We start from the raw sequence: 20,232 nt of genomic DNA on the forward strand, positions 1-20,232 counted from the left end.
ACAACTTAATATTTTAACGGCAGTTAAACTCTTGATTTTGGAAGTGTTTTCTGAAGGAGTTCAGTAATAAGGGAATCTTGGAATGAAAAAGGTGAGTGGTTTTGAGTGGCGAGTCTAGATGCTATGGCTACACAAATTCCCCCTGCATGATTATGCCTGTTGATGCAAGACTAAAACCAACTACATTGTTCAACACACTCTGATGCTAAACCTTGTGCAGTATCATACCGTGTATATAGGCCAACCGAACTTTGCAGCTTTAATGTTCTAATGGTACATTTACATTTAGCAGACACTTTTATCCAAAGCATCTTCCATATGTCATTACTACAAGGGCCCGCCCTCACTCTCCCTAGAGCAACTCGGGTTCAAGGTTGGAGGCCGAGAATTGAACTCGCAACTTTTCAGGCTACTGCATGCTAGCCCAGCTCCTTAGCCACTACACTACCACTGCCCTTTACAACAGGTTGGAGGAGGGAGGAGGGGGAGGGAGGGGGAGGAGGAGGGAGGAGGGGGAGGGAGGAGGAGGGAGGAGGGGGAGGGAGGAGGAGGAGGGAGGAGGGGGAGGGAGGAGGAGGAGGAGGAGGGAGGAGGAAGGGGGGGGAAATAAAGAATCAAGACTTGGAATGTAGCCATGTGGAAAAGTCTTTATTACATTCCTTACACAATTTACAACAGACCTGATTGAAGAGAACAGGTAGAGTACATTACAGAGCCAAAACATGACATCACATACATCTACAATAAAAAACACACACACACACACATGAAAGTTGCTGTTGGATATTTCACATAATACATACTGTACATCAGAGTGCTTAGCTGTCACTTCAGACAGACACTTAAGCCCTGGCTACCATCCACACAATCACTGAGGACATCTCAGGGCATGTTTTATCCAAGTGCGTAGAAATAGTTCTCCGTTTCATTAACCCATACAAAAATATATTTATTTGGTTGTACTTTTTGTTGTTTTGAAAATGAGGGTACACCAGGGACAGACAAGAAACACCACGTAGAAAGGCAGTTCTGAGGCTGGGGTTAGTGGGTCAGGACTCGGTGTCTGGTTGCGTTCTCCACCACTTCATGATACTCGTCCAGTTTGGCTCTTAACTTCTCAAACAACTATGACACACAATAGTACAGTTAAAAAAAACATTTTTAAAAACAGTTCTCTGATACACAAGTCAACTCTTAAAACTCTAATATCTGTAATCATAGCTTGCAGAGCACCGTACAGGGCTATAGATTTTAAAAATCTCATTGTCCACCTCCCACAGAGCTCTATGAATGTGGGAAATTAATGCAACCATTACTTTGCATACGCTATGAAATGCAAAATAGCTATGCCTACACCACTCACCTTCATATTCTGTGTATCACCGAGACTGACCAACAGCTGGTCTATCGACGTGTATGGAAGCCAAACAACGGGTGCTGTGGCTGACAGAGGTTTCTGGAACACAGAAGAGGATCAGGGGGAGGCCACAGAGGATGAGTCATACAGCTTACCTCATTAAAGAAATACAGTAGAAACTATGGCTGGGGTCAAAATGTCAATATTGTGATGTATCGATATGTATCAGATGCTGCTTTATTGCAATGGCGTCAAAAACAAAAAGTATTACAGATAGGAAAGTTAAAGTTGTTTTGGACATGGTCATTATTCAGAATCATGATTTGTGATATGTTTAGTATTGTCGCCTGTACTGTGATACGTCTTGTATCATAAGGTTGCAGGCAATACCCAGCCCTAGTACCAGAATAAACTATTATCAAAGTAAGTATCAAAAAAAAAATATTTAAAGTCTTTTAACCAAATGATGCGGAGAGATTATCAGGAGAGGCTCTTCTGGGTGACTATAAATCTTCAAGGAAGGAATGAGTGAACGCAATGAGGGTTTTTGAATGTGTCCACATGAACATGCACAAAGACCAAGGGAACACAAAGCACAGAACAATCAGCAGTTACCTCGATTCCAAAGTACTGGTGTCCCTTTCCGAGAAGAGCGTCAACGTATTCCAGCACCAGTTCTGTGGCTGGCTCCAGCTGGTCAAACTTCAGATAAAGACGGAGCAGAGCGGCAGTGTCTACGGCCTGAAGAACACAGACACACACGCGTGTTTCCAACGATATCCACAAACAGCAAACTTGACATATGGTTATGGAATTTGGCAGACGCTTTTGTCCGAAGTGACATACATATACAAAACAATATAATACTTCAATTAACAGGGAACCATTTAAAATGTTGGTCAGACTACATGACCATTTGATGGATCTCTTTTTTTTTAATGATCACATGTATCAATGATAGGCCATAATGGTTACTTTTACACTCAAATAACTGGATGTAAAGCCAAGAGACTCAGTCAATGAGTGACATGGCCAAACGGGGTCAAATCACAAAGATATTGGAGTGATAAGTTAGTAGTTTTCTACTGCACCACCTCAATAGCCAGCATGCCTTCAGGGTAGAAACTACTACAGACCATAACCTCAGTGTTAATACAGGGAACCTATGACATGCAGGCCGAGGCCAAGTTATTCTCAAGATGCTGAAATTATAGTGAGTTTGTTGAACACCTCTTCAGTGATTAACTGTGCTGTATTAATATTGAGGGACAATGGTAGTCCAAAATGAGAGTAGAAGGTCTCACCTTGTAGGCATTAACCAGCCAATCAGGCAAAGGCACACCGTGTGAGAGTAGCTTGTTGATGACACACCGGTGGTGCTGAGCATTCTGGGAAGTATGTGCCTCGAGGTAAGAGGCTAAGAGCCGCCATGCCTCGTCAGTAGCACTGCAAGACACAGAGGGCAACACAGGAATGAGAATGTCCTGCCTTGTCCATTTGAATAGTTCTATTTTGAGTCATATTATCAGAAAGCCACACAAACCTGGATTCCTTGGTGGTGACGACAGAGGAGAGCTGATTGGCTGCCAGCCAGGTCCAGGCTTCATTCTGACTCTGCTCTCCACCATACTGCAGTCGGATGCACCTGAGGAAGAAAACATTCAGCACTTAACACACCGATGGCAATTACCACACACCAAGCTTCAGTCTTTCTGATAGCGCTCCCATTACAATCTAGGCATTAACAGGTTGACTCACTTGAACGTCAGCCCTTCAAAGACCTGTGTGAGGGGGAGCTTGAACGTCTGACAGAGGGAGAGAGCCGTGTCAAAAAGCCCCGTTTGAACGAGCAACGCCACCATGTCCACTGCAGTGGCACTTCCTGCAAACAGTATAAAACACAATGAGCCAAACACTCAATCAAGAACATCAACATTATTTTCTATGATCTTTAGCATAAGTCTTGTATGATCCATCATCTTAACTTGTATGTTCTAACATATGCACACATCATTTAAACTTATTTGGGTAACACTTGGGTAACCCAGACAGACCACACACAGAAACGGTACGTAATGTTGTTGTTGTTGAACAATCACCAAAACCAAATCCAACCTCTGACCTTGACCGTAACCATAAATTGTTAAGTTAACCTAGTGTCAACAGATAGTGTGTAGATAATCTGAGAATCTGTAGATGGTCTGTGGGCAGACTATCCCAGTGGTCCAGGTGCAAGTGTGACCCGTATTTTGGGCTAAGGACCAGCTTCGCTGCGCTTGCCTGCGATGGCCGCTGAGGGAGGGTGCTGCTGCGCCAGAGTGAGGCGACTGCGGGCCAGAATGTACTCCTTCTGCAGGTCCGTCAGCTCCAAGATGTCAATCTGACGCTTCACTGAAGGACAATAAGACAGTTAGTTTAAGGCCACAATTCAGCCATGAAATATATATGTGTGCTTGGGTGCAAGAGCCAATGTTGCACAAGTGCCAGCATGCAGGATTTACCTGGGCCAGGGGCAAACTCGCCATCGTAGTTCCGTTTTGGTGACGCACCTGGACGTTCATACTGTACACAAATAGAAAGACAGATTGATCAGCAAATAAAGTTTGACATCTGAGTGTTGTTGTAAGCTATGCCGCCATGCAAAGATGGTGTTAACCATTTCATCTGGAGTGTTAACAGGGGTCATCTATCAACATTGGTGGATGGTGGACATGTATTCTGTGTGTAGACTAACTGTGCTTCCGGAGGAGGGCTGGACGATCCACGCGTAGTCGGGCCGGATGAGCCGCAGGCAGTTGAGTGCGGCCAGGTAGCAGTTCACCTGCTTCTGCAAGCCACCGAGCGTGCGCACCTCCCGACCCAACCGCATGCCGTACTCAAACATCACTGTACCAGCTGAGAGACAGACAGACAAACAAATGGACATTACTGTACTGGCTGAGACACACAGGCAGATACACACTACTATACCAGCTGAGACAGACAGACAGACATTACTGTACCAGCTGAGACAGAGACAGACAGACAGGTACACATCATAGGACGGACGGACGGACAGACAGACAAGTAAGTGGACATTACTGTATCAACTGGCACAGACAGACATTACTGTACCAGCTGAGACAGAGACAGACAGACAGGTACACATCATAGGACGGACGGACGGACAGACAGACGGACAGACAGACAGACAAGTAAGTGGACATTACTGTATCAACTGGCACAAACAGACAGGTAGATGTTATGGTGGTCATTCAAGAAAAACTGCAAAAAGCCTACCAGTGGACCTTAATCTAGTTAACACTGACTTGACAATGAAGCTCACCTTTTCTGTAGTTGTGGCGGTTGATATGGAAAGCATACAGCAGCTCATAATAGTTGTGAGTCATGAGGTCCACAGCTCTGGCACGGGACTCAATAATACTGACGACCTACAAAATGGCAGGAGCAGCAGGAATAGGATTATTTGCATGGCGTGGGCCGCATTCGTTGTGCCAGTGGCACAAGTATCAAATATAAACACGGAAGAATGTGTATACTGACCTCATCGTGGAGGTTGACGTAGGAGAACTGGACCAGATCTTTAAGCTGGGACCGCTCACACAGAACCACCACCAGCTGTCTGAGACAGTCCAGCTGCCTGGACACGCACAAAAACATCACTTTGGTCAAAACTAGCCTCTCAGAGTATTGGTTCACATTAGTAGTACCATGTACCTAACAGTAACCAGATGTTACAGACAAATTCCTCCCTCTATTCAAATCTAAGTCAGGTAATATTCTTGTATTCCATTCTGAAGGCTTCTGGGTTTCTCTCCTATTCCTTCAAGGAATCGCCAACTTTTTGGGAATACTTTTAATCTTATTTGTCGTCTACCCCAGAGTGAGATAGGAGGACACATACCCTTCTCTTCTCTGTGTGTGCAATAACACAGTTTCACACCGTTAGCCTAGCTTAGAATAATTCACTGGAAGTGGGCTGTTCCAGTTAGCCTATAGGTCCCTTCAAGTAATGATGCAGTATAATAGGGTGGGACCTACATGATGAGTCTGCCAATACCTGCTTTGGTCCGGGTTCTGGACCAGCGCCTCGTAGGCCTGGCTGTTGTGTCCCAGGTCTAGATGGTGTTTGAAAATGCGCGTCCAGAGAGCTGCCTGTAGAACACACAGATACAAACACTCACATGGGGCAGTCATGTGCGTCACATACAAACTCACATCTGGGAGGGTACGAGCCTGTGGCCTACAGTACACATGGACTTGGTCTCTTGCAAAATGGCCTACCTGACTCCTGGTGTCATTGACTGCTTCTGATATTGCCAGGGTGGCCAACTGGATGACCAGCTCAGGTAAGCCAACATCCTCCAGTAGCCTCAGCACCTACAAAAAAAGAAAAGAAAAGAAAAAAAAAAAAAAAAAGACACACACACACACACACACACACACACACACACACACACACACACACACACACACACACACAGGGTAAACAAGGGGAGTTTAAAACCTACAAAAACTCAGAAGCCAACAGAAACTGAATTTGATCAGCTGCTCTAACATGAGTCATTAACATTGTAACCTTGTTGTAATACTGCAGACGAGGGGCGCTGGCTGCTGTCTCCTCGTCCTCGGTGCCGCAGAGACGCATGAGGAAGTCCTCCTTCTCCACTTCAGTCGCTGCTTCCTGGAAGCACTGAAGGGCCTGAGGGGAGAGCACATGTCATTAATCACACACACTCCTCAAAAACCACAAGAGCATTTGAGATGCAATGTCATTCAGACACTTCAAAAGTTTTCTTTTGAAGTTTCATATCTTTGTATTAGATTATTGCACTAAAGAACACTCATAATGACTTCATTAAAATCTTTGAAATTCCCTTAACCCATCAATAATTAATGCTACGGTTATGCTTTGAAGTTCCCTGGTGTAGTGTTTCATCATAATGAATTCTGTGCAAAATGTGAGGCCTACTGGACATGGCAAACTGATTTCAAACCGCAAAAGCCTTAAGAGACCTTGAATTTGGAGAATACTTTTAAATTGTGGCATATTACAGTGATAAATATCTATACAGGAGTCCTACACTAAGGTCATTTCAGAGGCTTTCATATGAAGTGACTGAAGCAGCGTCAGCCTTGAGAAGTGCCTAAGCTCCGGTTCCTACCTTCTGCCCTTCCCCAGTGGCCAGATAGCACTGACCCAGTATGAAGCGACAGGAGCCCACGTTCACCTGACACCAGGGCCCAATCAGACGCACATATTCCTGTCACACACACACACACACACACACAAAGACGAGGGTCAACCCAGAGGTACAGAAATCTCAGCACACATGATATACACATTACCCAACAAGAAAAACAAGATGCAAAAAAAAAAAAAAAAACACTCCATACATTCAGCTATGCGGAAACGTCGGCGTTGCACGCCAAGTAGAGATGTGTGAATGAAGTCGGCTCCTACTCACTTGGAGCTGTGTGTACTGGCAGTTCCCCATCAGGCACTCGGGGAACAGGAAGCCGGGGTTGCTTGGCCAGCTATGAGGGTAACGTAATGTAAGGGTAGAACAGTTTGGCTTTTAAAAGACACCTCCACCACATCTCAATGACACTGATGGAGGTAGTAGAACATCCCTCTAAAATGCACTAGAATATTCAGAAAGGAACTGGCACTGAACAGACTGCTAAACTTCCTAGACTTTCTACACAAAAGGCAGCAATACACCACGGGCCTGAATGTTTGTGCGTGTGCAGGATACAGGAGCTGAGAGAGACTGGTGACCACACTGGACGCCATCTGAGGCCAGTGCAGAGGCACCTGACCAGCCTGGGCCTCTTGCTGTGAGTAGATCTGGGACATGATGATCTTACGCGACACATTCTGGTAGAAGAGCTCCACCACCGTCTGGGGATTCAGCACTGAGAGAGACAGATACAGAGAGAGAGAGAGAGAGAGAGAGAGAGAGAGAGAGAGAGAGAGAGAGAGAGAAAGAGAAAGAGAAAGAAAGAAAGAAAGAAAGAAAGAAAGAGAGAGAGAGAGAGAGAGAGAGAGAGAGAGACAGGGGACGGCGTCAAGATACAGGACAGTATTAGAGACCAGCTAAGCCCATAAAATATTACAGAATGGGGAGAACCCAAAGAGGTATGTTAGGTTGGCCAACCAGATCGGTTGGGCGCCAGGGCAGGGGAATCGGACAGCTCAAGTACGGACAGGTGCTGAAGATTGGCATCGCTGACAAAGAGAAAGACACACAACATTTACAAGATTGCCCAAAACAAGACAGTCCAATAAAAAAAAAATATTTGTTTATACATTTAAAATCTGTGGACAAAGAGGGGTGAAAGTCCAGACTGTTCACCTAAGGACTAATATGATCTCACTTGTATTCAAGACACTTAGATTGGTGTAAAATGAATTAGACACTAATATACATTTCCACAGGGACAAAACACACAGAAATGTGTGATGCATTATCAATAGGGGAAACATCTACTAGAATATGTAATAATACGTAATGGTTCCAGGGGCACTCACAGTATGTCGAGGGGTACGGCCGAGGAGACGCTCTGGCTGATCTTCTTCAGCAGGTAGTAAGAACAGAGCAGGTGGGAGCAGCGCGGGATCAGGTCCTGCTGCAGCTGCAGCAACTGGGCACCTCCTCCCAGAAACACCTGCCGCACACACACAAGCACAGAAAGACGCCACGACCGGTTAACATGGCCAGGTTCAACAGCCTTGAAAACTTGCATTACTTAGCGTTGATTAGATTGGGATTTAATAATTAGATTAGGTGTTTTTAATTAATATTTTCTATATGTGGGAGGATCATTTTGATAAAATGTTCTCATTGTAGGCAGTACCCTGACACCATGTCATTGCCTGGACCTACGTCACACCTCTCTTATATTACAAGATTCTAGTTTCACACCCACTACAGAGGTCACAAAAAGAAGGACCTCGTAGGCCAATTAGACACAGCGCTGCAGCAACACCGATGTGTGTGCATATGTGAGAGACTGTTTGTGCCATTGTTTTGTATGGCTATGGAAATTTGGCGTGATTGATCATCGTTTCGAACATGACTATCACAGGAACGTGGTAAGCAAATGTCCGGTGCTCGTTTGCATCTGCGTGCGTGTGAGAGTGAGGTGGACTCGCGTGTGCTCACTCACGTTGTCCCCGAGCCGGAGGTAGAACTGCTGCAGGATGAGGAGGTCCCTGCACAGCATGGCGCGTGTGAGGGCCAGGTGGCACACGGCCTGGCACACCACCCGCACGGCCACGCTACTGCCGTACAGCTGCGACAGGCTGATCCGCACGCCCAGAGAACGGCCTGCAGGGGGGGACAGAGAGACCATCAGGCTCACACCACCACCACATGAGTTCACATACAACCAGTCAACCCCCAATTCACTAACTACAGTGCATACCACAGGATAATGACCCTTCTAGTCGATTTCTGACACGCTAAATGACATTATATACTGACACCAAGGGACCATACCGTAAATATCAATTCTTCAATCATGTCACTTTATCCCATGCACACTAGGCTTTACCTTGACCAGATTCACTCATTAATAAAAAGGCTGGCTCATTGCCCACTCAATATACAGCATGTCTGCTACAAAATGCTACAGACCAGAGTGCATAAACAAACGTTTGCACCGACACCAACAGGAAATGGGACAGATGGGATAGAAGTGTGCCTCTGACCTGCTAAGAGTGCAGCTCCCTCTGCGCCGGTCTCGGTGTCCGTCTCCAGGTCCATCTCCCGCAGCAGGACAGACATGGCCACCATCGGGTTGCGGATGTCCTGCAGCTTGTTCTGGATCTCTTCTATGATGTTCTCACTGCAGGCCGACAAGCATTATGGTCATTAATACAAACAAATGAAAAAAATGTGTGTGTGTGTCTGCATCAATGTGCGCCTGTATGTGTGTGTTTATGTGTGTGTGTGGTGTCACTGACCTGTCGTTGGCCAGCAAGCTCTCCAGCACCTGCTCGGCGGCCTTCTCTGGGGACTGCAGGTGGTCCAGGGCCTTCTCCATGTCGTAGGCCATGTCTCCCTGCACACTCTCACTCACCAGCCGCAGACAGTGCACCAGCTGCAGCACGTCCCGGCCCACCTCAGGGTCTGACCGGCGCACACGCACACACACACACGACAAATAAGACAGACAGAGCCACTGAGTATCCATACAGAAACTGACTTGTAAAACCATACAGACCGAATTGATTTTCTTGATATAGAGGAATCAAGCCGATGTTGCTCTGTAGATAGCTAAACATTTGTTTACTACACACCACCAAGTCTTTATTAGGATTTAAAGTACTCAATCAATTGTTCACAGCACAGAAAAGACAGCTCCCCCCCCCCCCACACACACACACACACACACACCTTCAGCCATTGGAGTCTCCTCCTCCGAGAATAGGTATTCATCAGCAGACAGGTACAGGTGATCCACAGCAAAGCACGGCAACAGGTAAGACACATAGCCCTTGAAGAAAGAAAGAAAGAAAAAAAAAAAAAAAAAAAAAAAAAAAACCAACATTATCAGAGGTAGCGGTGCCTTAGGAAGTAGGAGAGTTGTTTGGGTAACCAGTAGGTTGCTGGTTCGAGCCCGGGTCCTCTGAATTGGAAGTGTCCTTGAGCAAGACACAAAACCCCAAACTGTTCCCAATGTGCAACTTGGTGTCTGGCATGGCAACCTCTACTACTGGTGTATGAGAGTGTTGGTGGGTGGTGGTAGTATAGTGGCTAAGGAGCTGGTCTAACGTTCAGTAGCCAGAGAAGTTGTGGGTTCAATTCCCAACTGCCACCGTTGTGCCTTTGAGCAAGCCACTTAAAGGCATACTCCAGAGTAAAAACAACCGGGCTAACTTCAAACCACAGACAAAGTTCAAAATAGCCTTACACTTCAGGTGTAGTGTCTATGGTACCTTCTTGAGCACGCAGGCCATGGAGGTGGCCTGGTTGATGAGCAGCGCCAGGGGAGTGGACAGGGCCTCCTGATACTGCAGGCAGCAGGCGTAGAACTTGGACCAGAACTCCACCTGCAGTTGGCGGTACTCTTCCTGAGAGAACTCGTACTCGGTGACGCTGTTCTGGAGCTGCACGCAAGGGCACAGAGGAAAGAGACAAGTGAGAGGAGGACACAACAACGCACTGGGACATAGGGTAGGGGGTTTCACCACTACTGATTTCTACTGATTTTAAGTCAACCAGTTAATGAAACCCCTAATGTGATGTGCTTTTTAAGAGAGAAAGAGTGGGGGGGGGGGGGGGGGGGGGGAGAGAAAGAAAGAAAGAAAGAAAAAGAAACAGATTGCCTCACCTCTGTCTCAACTGCAAGGGTCACTTCCCTCTTCAGTGACTCCCAGGGCAGGTCAAGGAACCGCTCTGTGCCTCTCTTATAAATCTGAACAGAAAACAGAAAAGTGATTAAAGCCTTTATATTTGAGAATACTCCATCTTGTCTGTCTATATAATTTGGCACAAATGCCCCAAGAGAAAAATGTCTCTGGGACATTGATACGGTCAGGAGGTATAACACATCAGGGAACCTGCAAAAGGATTGGCATCCCCATCTCTAAATGCATCCAAAAGGAGAAAAATGGGTTGTGGTCCATCTACAGTATAGTCGAGTCAGCAGAATTTCTGCTAACACTGCTTTAACAGTCGCTTACAGTGCTGATTATCAATTAACTCACTTTGTATTTCCTTTATGAAGAGAGCTTACAGGGCATGCAACCAGTTCAACACCTTTTGGTGCTTCAGTTGAGGACACAATTTCAGGTCTTACCTGTAAGCCTTTGACTATAGCCATGGCAGTGAATTGAAGAGGGGAGAAGAGGATTTCGAGGTAGGCCTCCTGTTGGGAAAATGAAACGTGTTAGCGATGATAACACACCTTGGAGTCTCATTTATCAGTGGCCTAGCAGGCTTGTACAATGCACACTCACCCGTGGGTCCTGGTCGATGCCGATGTGGACTTCCTCGTCTGGAGAAGGATGCATGAACACCTGATTCCACAGGCCAGCTGAGTTGCTATCAGACACACAGACAAGAGGTGAAATCAACAGTGACTGACCAGTTTGAAAAGTCTTGAACTGACCTTAGCAAACAAGTGGTGGGTCAGAACAAGAACAGTTGAAATCATGAGTCGGTGGAACTTACTGCTCAAAGTTGATGTATTTCACAACCGTCTGGTTGTCATCGTCCAGCCAAAGACCCCAGATGTCAGTAGATGTCAAGGCAAAGTCCACCAGTGTTTCCTGAAACAGACAAAAGATGAAGTCAAACTGAAGCAAACCTACTGTACTTTAGTCCATTACACTGCACGTGGGGAAAGAATAAATGTGTTGTAAAGCACACACACACAACCTTTCTCACTTTCACAAGCGTTCGTGCACACACACACACACACACACACAAAACCTCTCTTGCTCACTCTCTCTCTCTCTCACACACAGACCCTCTCTTTCTCACACGCGCACACACACACACACACACCTGTGTGCTGAAGAGGGTGGAGAGGTGATCCAGGGTGTAGCGGTTGTTGTCGGCCACCAGCTGCAGCACGCAGAACTGTCCACGCCCAGGCAGGCCGAGGTAGACGGCAAGGCACAGGCCCGTGGTGGACGAGAAAGACAGCCGCAGGCGGTGACCCTGGCCCGGCAGGCTCTTCACCTCGCCGCGGCCCACCGGCAGGTACTCCAGCATGTCTGCCACCATCAAGCACACCTGCTCCTGTAGGTTAGGAAGGGCAGGTAGACACACCTCAGTATCATGATGAGGGCTTACAGACTCACAGTACAGGTGTTTTCACTCAAAAAAAACAATGTCATTTGAGAAGTCACCCACAATATGCTACAACAAAAAAGAATCAGCCCTATTTTAAAACATGAAAACTAGTGGTAATTTTCATTTATACAACATGCATGTTCGCATAAATGGAGCAAAAATGCAGAATGCACATTTTGTGAAAATGCCGTGGTGGCTCTGGGTGGCTATTATCGATTTATTTAAATCTAGGCTACTTGAACTATTCATTTTTGATGATCATGTACATTGTTATTGTTGTACATCGCTTTCAACCAAAAGCATCCACCAAGAACTCTAACCATACCAATATGCCCAACCACATCCCAATCCCAATGCGTCTTGCAGCACTGACCTTAAATGACCACATGCGCAGCTTGTGGTCTTGGCACAGAGCGAAGACGAAGGTGTCGTCCTCCAGCTGCCTCACGGCCAGACTGAGGGCCAGGTCCGACGGGCTCTGGTCCCCCCTGAGGAAAATAACATCATGAGATTAGAACTCAATGCTTCATTTTTTCAATTTAGAGGCAACAACAGTGTGCTCAGACACAACTAGTATTGGACTAGGTGATCACAGAACTCAATGCCTCATTTCACAATTTCAATAGAGTAACAGCATGTTTGGACACAACTCAATATAATGGCAGGAATAATTACTTGGAATATTTATATAATAAGCTATAGAGAACCGACTCTTTAAACAGCCATTGTGTGCATTTCTTACTAGGGATAAAATAATGGGTAAAAAAAAAGTTGACGAACCTGATGGCAGTGGGCATCCATCCGGCCAGTCTCTGCATCACAGAGCTCTGCTTTAGTTCCACTGTGGTCACTGTGCCTGTAACAAGCACATGCAGGGGTCAGCCCACATTCACACACTTTTGAACACACACACACACGCACACACACACAAGCTTACAGCTGGTTCATGGCCTACACAAGCAACACGGGCGCAGTTGGCAACGCAAGGCTCGCTCATGTTTTAGAGTGCCTTCTCACAGTCTATGCAAACCTCGCGGACAATGCGCCCTCAACATAAACATATGATATGGCACTCACACGTCACAAAAAATTGGACATATTTAGCATTGCAGGTACACGCCAAACCACTCTTGCATAGCTGGGTGCATTCGCGTTTGCATAGACTATGAATCAGACACACACACACACACACACACAAGGAAAGAGCTTTAGAGCGAGCAGCTCTTGTTACCTGACTATGAATCACACACACACACACACAAGGAAAGAGCTTTAGAGCGAGCAGCTCTTGTTACCTGGCGAGTCGTGAGGGGGCAGAGACACGACCAGTATGCCCCCGGTGGCGCAGGCCAGGGCGAAGAGGGCGTCCCCCTCCTGGCTGATCCAGGCGGAGGACGTGCCAGGGCTGATGGCGGGCAGGCCCGGGCCGCTGGGCAGTACATAGCTGTGCGCCGGGTCTTGCAGGCTCAGCTTCCCCACATCTGTGAAGATGGACTGCATCTGGAGCTCAGTGACCAGTTCCTGTGGCCAGAGGATAGAGGTTTATGTTAATGTTTATGTTAATGTTATTTAGCAGACGCTTTTGTCTAAAGTGACTTCCAATGACATCAATAAACACTACATTAACAGTAATGTTTATAATAAAATCAAAAAGCGTAAAAAAATACCAATATTATTAATAGAGTAGAGGTGTTCGGGGGGCCGAATTTATACTTAAATGACAGACATTTTTACTGCCACTAAATACCTTTAGAGAAGCTCTTCTCTGACAAACCTAACAGCCCTTGTGCCTTGTGAGAAATTAACATGGCAAGAATTTCTCAGTGTCTACTAAAAATAACCATTCCTCCTTCTGCTTGTCAGGAAAAAATACAATGTCCAAACAAGAAGAGCACAGACATCTACCACGGCTCAAACGCTCATATAGCGCAATATTAGTGAAAGTGAAAATAAAGTCATGGATCCTTCCAGTGATTTGGATCGGCTCTAAAATGTAATAGGTTCTTCCTTTGACATCTTTCCTTCCAAGTTTGATGAAAATCAGGCAAGTAGGCTTAACATCATCCGGCTTACAGACAGACAGACCAAACTGCACAGAAAACATAAAATCAGTCAAAAACTCAAAAATAAATAAAAACACTCACACTACGGTACATGCGGGTGGGATGGGGCAGGGCCAGCCGATGGACCGACTGGTTGGTGACGACGAGGATGATGACATTGTTTAGGGTCTCCTGGATGTGCACTCCCCCGGGCAGGACCTGACATTGAGGAATCTTCAGCCGCACGGCATTGTTGAGCAGGTTTGTGTCCAGCGACTGCTCCACCAGCTGGACTGTGTCCCCAGACGTGGACCTGGACAGGTCAAAACAACCCATGAGCTTATGGCTCACAAAGAGAGTGACACGATAATGAATGCCACAGTTATCATCAAAATGTTTGTGTCTTACCAGTGTATAAATCTGTTGCTTGTGACAGACAGGAGCTTCCCACTTTCTTCATAATAAAAGCCACCTGCACTGTCTGGGCATTTGACACCTCCAGGAAGAGCACTCAATCCTATTGTATCAGGAGTAGAACACCATAAGATAATTTTAACATCACTATGTAAACAGTTACTGATCAGTTTCGACGAAAAAGGCTCACTAGCTGTACTAAACAATCCATGTCTGCAAACAAAAAATCTATAAGGGAAATATTGCCTCTGGACTCTCAACTTAGGTCAAACTCAAGTTAAACATGTTAGCTAGAATAGATTAACGTTTGCTAAACACCAACTGTTACGAACAGAAATTGTGGTCACTGCTAACCAGCCAATTTAATTATTACAACTAAACAAATTCGGCAAACTAGGAATGGCTATCGGTTAACGTCAGATATTTGAAGTGGCTAGCGATAACGGTATGACAGAGTAGACGAAAACAATTCAACAAAGTCAACCAGCTACATGTGCTTACATCTGCGCGCGCGCACATCAAGGATCAAAGACCTGCAGGCCTAACCTTAGAAGCTCAACCTAAAGTTGAATCCTTTCATAAATCTGTCATTATATGTACTAACTATACTACAACTTTGAACACTGGTGCTACTTAATCGCCATGGAATGGGACACTCAGATTGTGCTATTTAGCTAGGTCACCAACGCTACCTTTCTAACTAGCTAGCTAGGATAATTGGCTAGCATTCGCAATTGTGAATGGTAAGTCACTGCTTTAGTCTCGTGTTTATAAAGGGGACACAATTAAACATATGATAACCAATTCCACGGAGAACTTAGCTTTACCTAAATTGACAGTGATGTCCCGGAACCGTGAAAACGTTTCCCTCTCAAATCCACATATTTCTATGAAGCTCCTGTCCAGCGCCGCCATCTTCGCCGCCGCATTGGTTTAGTGACCGGGAAGTACAGGAAGCTAGGCGCCTTCAATGCTTTCGAAAATTTAAAGAGACAGACATCATATTCTATTAGAAAAGGCGAACTTTGGTAAACACTAACTTATTTGGCCTACTTGTGGATGCATATAGGCCTAAGCAATGTTCAATAATGCTATGTTATGTTATTCATGAAAACAATCACAAGGAGCAGATCAGAGAATATAATATATGAGTCTTATATGGACCTTGCGTGACTGAACACTTGCCTGATCAGCTATGATTTAGTGTATTTTTAGGGACCTTTTCTGTGAGAATCACACATGTGCATAGTCTACCTAGGTGGAAAAGAGGTGGACTTATGTTTCACACTTAGGTCAATAAAATAGAGACTTTTAACCATTCCAATCATAGGAGGTGTGGTCCCACATTTTATCTACACTATATAAAGTAAAATGGAAAACATTGTGCTTTGTTTCAGGTCCAAGGTATGTGTTTCATTTGTCTCAAGTGAACTGTTAGAAACATGTAGACATGTTGTATGTAGAAAATATATGATAGTACAGTATATATCCTTTTTTTCCAGATTACTGCTTGAAATGTTGTCACTAAGAATCACATTTTGGCTTTTCGCCCTTATCTCTTTTACCTATGCTAAGGTACGTTTTCCTGTGTGTGTGTGTGTGTCTGTGTGTCTGTGTCTGGAGTGTGTGACACTTTTGACACTGAACTCTGAATGATGACTCATATTTCTGTGCTCCTGTGGGTCGGGTTTACTGCCCCACCACCCATTATGATGCACTGAAAATCAAGTAAGTGTCCTTTCTGCTATCTTTGACACGTGTCAATAAATTTTATTCAGACTCAGTTAACAGTTTTTGATGCATATTTCATTTAATTTCAGAAAAGATAGAAAAAAACAACCTCTCTGCGTCAGAGATTATTGAAAAAGCAAACAGTAATGTCTGTAAGGTATTTCATGAATGGCCCTGCAAAATTATCTCTCTCGTGTGTTATTGTTATCCAATGTATTGTCTTTTTTTTTTTTTTTTCTTGGAGTACTGATCAGACCGATAATCCAAAATGTCCGATGAAGTTACAACAAGTGGGCTATATTTTGTCATTGAGAAAAATCCTCAAAGATTTCTATTGAAATCAAACATGTCTTTTTCAATCCTTCAGTGCGCAGAGCAGATGAGCCCTTTGTTGTAGATGACATCGCATATGTCTCTGAGCGGGAGAGGAACGCGGACCCCTGCACCCGTCCTCCAGGCCCGGGGGATGTCTGTGGCCAAAATCCACAGATGGGAAAGTCTATGTATCAGGGTAGTCCACCATACATGCTACTCACAATATATGTTCCTAAGATTCTCTGATACATATATATATATATATACTGTATATATATATATATACTGTATATATATTTGATATCTGTGCCCTGACAGCATCTCGTGAGCTGGCCGTTATTGAGCGTGGTCTGCGGTCCTTTTCCAGCTCTACTTGTATCCGTTTTTTCCCCAGAACTAACCAGAGAGATTACCTCGACATCCAGTCTGACAATGGGTATAAATGGCCAATATGTTAAAGAGAGACCAATCATTTTGATAGATATTCATTTAAAGTCTCAAGGATACAAGCACAAGAGTCTTTTGTATTTGTGACTGAATTTATCGTACCTACTGTAGGCCTACCTTAAATGTTAATATGCTTAATGTTAAAAGCTGAAATGTTATTCTATTGCTGTAAGTTGCTTTGAATAAACGCGCCCGCCAAATGAATAATTGTAAATGTAAATGTCAATTAAAATGACGTGAAAATGCTGTTCTGGTTCTGTGGCAGGTGTTACTCCTACGTGGGCCGCATTTACAACGCTCAGGTGGTCTCTCTGAGTCGTCAGGGCTGCATCTACCACAACACTGTCCAGCACGAGCTGCTGCACGCTCTGGGCTTCAACCATGAGCAGTGTCGCAGTGACCGGGACCAGTACATCAAAGTCCTTCTGCAAAATGTGCAATCTGGTAAGGGCTCGCCAGAGGATCTCCTATTGTTACCTGCTTCATTTAAACAACTATACAAACCCATGTGAAACTATCATATAACACCAAAAAAGAGATTTAGATGACATTTGGAAGATGAAGCATCAAGTTGAGTCGAATTTTGGAATAAAAAATCCAGATCCAGGTGGATTGGAATGGTGAAAAGTCTCTATTTTATTGACCTAAAACCATTTAAAAACCAACACGGATGTGTATCGGCTTGACCTTCTTCACACCCTGAGAAGCTAATGCGCGTCAGTGTTGGTCCACTTGGGTGCCTGGATCTGGATGTTTATGAAGTACATTTTTGATATATAATTTTTCCATTGTTTTCCAAACTACCATGTTTCCCTCCCAAGAGAACCAGTAACTTGAGCGACACCAGCAGCACTCCTGCTGTCGCTCTCTTGAGTCAAAATTTGTTGTAGTAACTTCTTTCTGTTATCTGAAGTTAGTGGTCATGACATAGTTCATCAATGTGTTTTAAATGTGTACTAGAAGTGGTAACAGCTTAGCACTTTTATCATTTGTGATACAATGATTCAGCAAATTTCTCTTGCTCTGTCATTCTATGTTTTAAATAGGCCTGTAGTATGCTTTTGACAAGATCGCTACCTTGAACCAGGACACCCCATATGATTACAACTCTGTGATGCAATATCACAAGTAAGTCCATTTTCAGTTTCTGTCATTTTAAGTATCTCTATAATTAATTCAATAGGCATTGCCAATCAGCAAAGAATTCTGTCTATCTGTCTAAAAAGAGTCTATCATTGCATTACCATGTGTAACTGTAATAACAGCTAATGGATTGTGTGGTGGATTTCAGGTACGCCTTCTCTAAGAATAACCAGCCCACCATGCAGCCCTATCCTGACCCAAATGTGCCATTCGGAACCGCCACTGAAATGAGCAAGAATGACATCTTCAGAGTGAACAGGCTCTATCAGTGTTAATGGACCAGTAAGTCCAATGTACTTTTACTGTGAACATAATGACATACTCGAGTAATGTCCTGAAATATGATCCCAATGTGATGTCTTTATCATGGTGCAGTAATACTGTGTGTTTGTGTGTGTGTGTGTGTGTGTGTGTGTGTGTGTGTGTGTGTGTGTGTGTGTGTGTGTGTGTGTGTGTGTGTATTGTTTTGAACAGGAAAACAGGGGGAAATCCTTCAGTCCACAAGTTATGTTGCTGATACTCTGCCACTGTTGTCACAATAAAAAGACTTGTGGAAAATTCCTGGTCATTTTTTGCTTCTATATTAAATAAGATTATTGGTGTGTAAATTATGTTTGTTAATCACCTACAGAACTCACCTAGTACTAGTGAATCATGAATGTAATATTATTTCAGATCCACACATTTTAAGGTTCAAAATAAACATTAGTTTTATGACATTCTCACTAAATTTGTTATTTTCCCCAGTTTCGTTTCGTTTAGTACTGGTGAAAATCATGAATGTAATATTATCTCAGATCCACACCTTTTAAGGTTCAAAATAAAACATTATATTATTAGTTTTATTACATTTTCACTAAATTCTTTATGCACCAGCAATCGTAGTTTTATATGATTGCTTATTGCCTCCTCCCAAGACAAGACCGGTCCATTCCCTGGAGGATGAGGAGCAAAGTATAAGTATAGTAAGTATATATACTCTTTTGATCCCGTGAGGGAAATTTGGTCTCTGCATTTATCCCAATCCGTGAATCAGTGAAACACACTCAGCACACAGTGAACACACAGTGAGATGAAGCACACACTAATCCCGGCACAGTGAGCTGCCTGCAACAACAGCGGCGCTCGGGGAGCAGTGATGGGTTAGGTGCCTTGCTCAAGGGCACTTCAGCCGTGCCTACTGGTCGGGGTTCAAACCGGCAGCCCTCCGGTTACAAGTCCAAAGCGCTAACCAGTAGGCCACGGCTGCCCCCTCAAGAAACAGCCGCGTCCTTTCCTTACTTTTGAGTTCATTCTTCCCCCCTTTACTCTTTATTCATTCATTCATTCATTCATTCATTCATTCATTAAGCCATGTTCTTTTCACAATCCCATCTCTTTTTCTACCAGATCACATGGCCCGTGATCTGTATACACCTGCTTTATCATAACTGAACATGATCTTGCACCTGCTTTATTATAACTGAACATGATCTTTATACACCCCATACCTACTTTAACATCAATCATTTCTTAATCAAAATCACAATTTAAACTAATGCAATTAGCAAATCGAAGGTTGCCATTAATCGTGTAGCTTTCATCTCACGATTATTTGAGAGTATTTTGCTTCTCCATGACGCAACATGAAGCAGCTTAGTGCCGTTTTTGCCCAAGAAGTAATATTTCAGTCATTTCTAAATATATGTTATACCCTAGTCAGGTGAATATTGAACTAAACTTGTATAATCACAAAATCTGTCTGCTATTAGATACTGCATTTTCTCCAAATTGTTCAGCCCTAGTTGAAGGTGAAACTCAACATATTTGTTTTCCTACATAACCATTCATCTACCTGCAATTATGCTGTAAACAGCACATGAGAACTTTATTTGACAAAGTTATTATTTCATATTTGACATAGTGTAATTGCTCTGCTTTTGGCTGACTGCATGCACTTACTGATTATGTGGTGATTAAGTTTTTCATTGCA

General features: G+C 44.2%; 1 protein-coding gene and 1 pseudogene across 1 annotated transcript; one reads left to right on the forward strand and one right to left on the reverse strand.

Annotated features, from left to right (window-relative positions):
• Positions 1-629: 629 nt before the first annotated feature.
• nup160 (nucleoporin 160) lies at positions 630-15,586 on the reverse strand. The gene is made up of 35 exons (XM_042109558.1): positions 15,452-15,586; positions 14,619-14,727; positions 14,313-14,523; positions 13,464-13,689; positions 12,949-13,024; positions 12,542-12,656; positions 11,878-12,114; positions 11,542-11,639; positions 11,328-11,412; positions 11,168-11,236; positions 10,700-10,783; positions 10,305-10,475; positions 9,763-9,862; positions 9,330-9,495; positions 9,075-9,211; positions 8,531-8,691; positions 7,893-8,029; positions 7,519-7,589; positions 7,117-7,276; positions 6,826-6,895; positions 6,523-6,621; positions 5,937-6,059; positions 5,642-5,737; positions 5,418-5,512; positions 4,901-4,997; positions 4,683-4,788; positions 4,092-4,252; positions 3,859-3,919; positions 3,638-3,748; positions 3,116-3,239; positions 2,901-3,002; positions 2,662-2,803; positions 1,973-2,098; positions 1,364-1,456; positions 630-1,125 (listed from the first exon to the last, which is right to left on the reverse strand). Exons 1-35 carry the CDS (start codon positions 15,537-15,539, stop codon positions 1,042-1,044), a joined length of 4,191 nt encoding a protein of 1,396 aa, XP_041965492.1. The 5' UTR covers positions 15,540-15,586; the 3' UTR covers positions 630-1,041.
• LOC121723663 lies at positions 15,086-18,822 on the forward strand (annotated as a pseudogene).
• Positions 18,823-20,232: the final 1,410 nt, after the last annotated feature.

This window comes from Alosa sapidissima, chromosome 11, assembly GCF_018492685.1.
Source record: "Alosa sapidissima isolate fAloSap1 chromosome 11, fAloSap1.pri, whole genome shotgun sequence".
In the NCBI taxonomy this organism is placed as follows: Eukaryota; Metazoa; Chordata; class Actinopteri; order Clupeiformes; family Clupeidae; genus Alosa; species Alosa sapidissima.

What these genes read in the sequence shown, in the direction of transcription:
- nup160 (XM_042109558.1), bottom strand. Translation starts at nt 15,539, where the DNA reads ATGGCGGCGCTGGACAGGAGCTTCATAGAAATATGTGGATTTGAGAGG. An exon ending in GTCTGCAGTATTACAACAAG is followed by an intron (nt 5,738 to 5,936) that starts GTTACAATGTTA and finishes CTTTTTTTGTAG; the next exon opens with GTGCTGAGGCTACTGGAGGA. An exon ending in TCAATGACACCAGGAGTCAG is followed by an intron (nt 5,513 to 5,641) that starts GTAGGCCATTTT and finishes TGTGTTCTACAG; the next exon opens with GCAGCTCTCTGGACGCGCAT.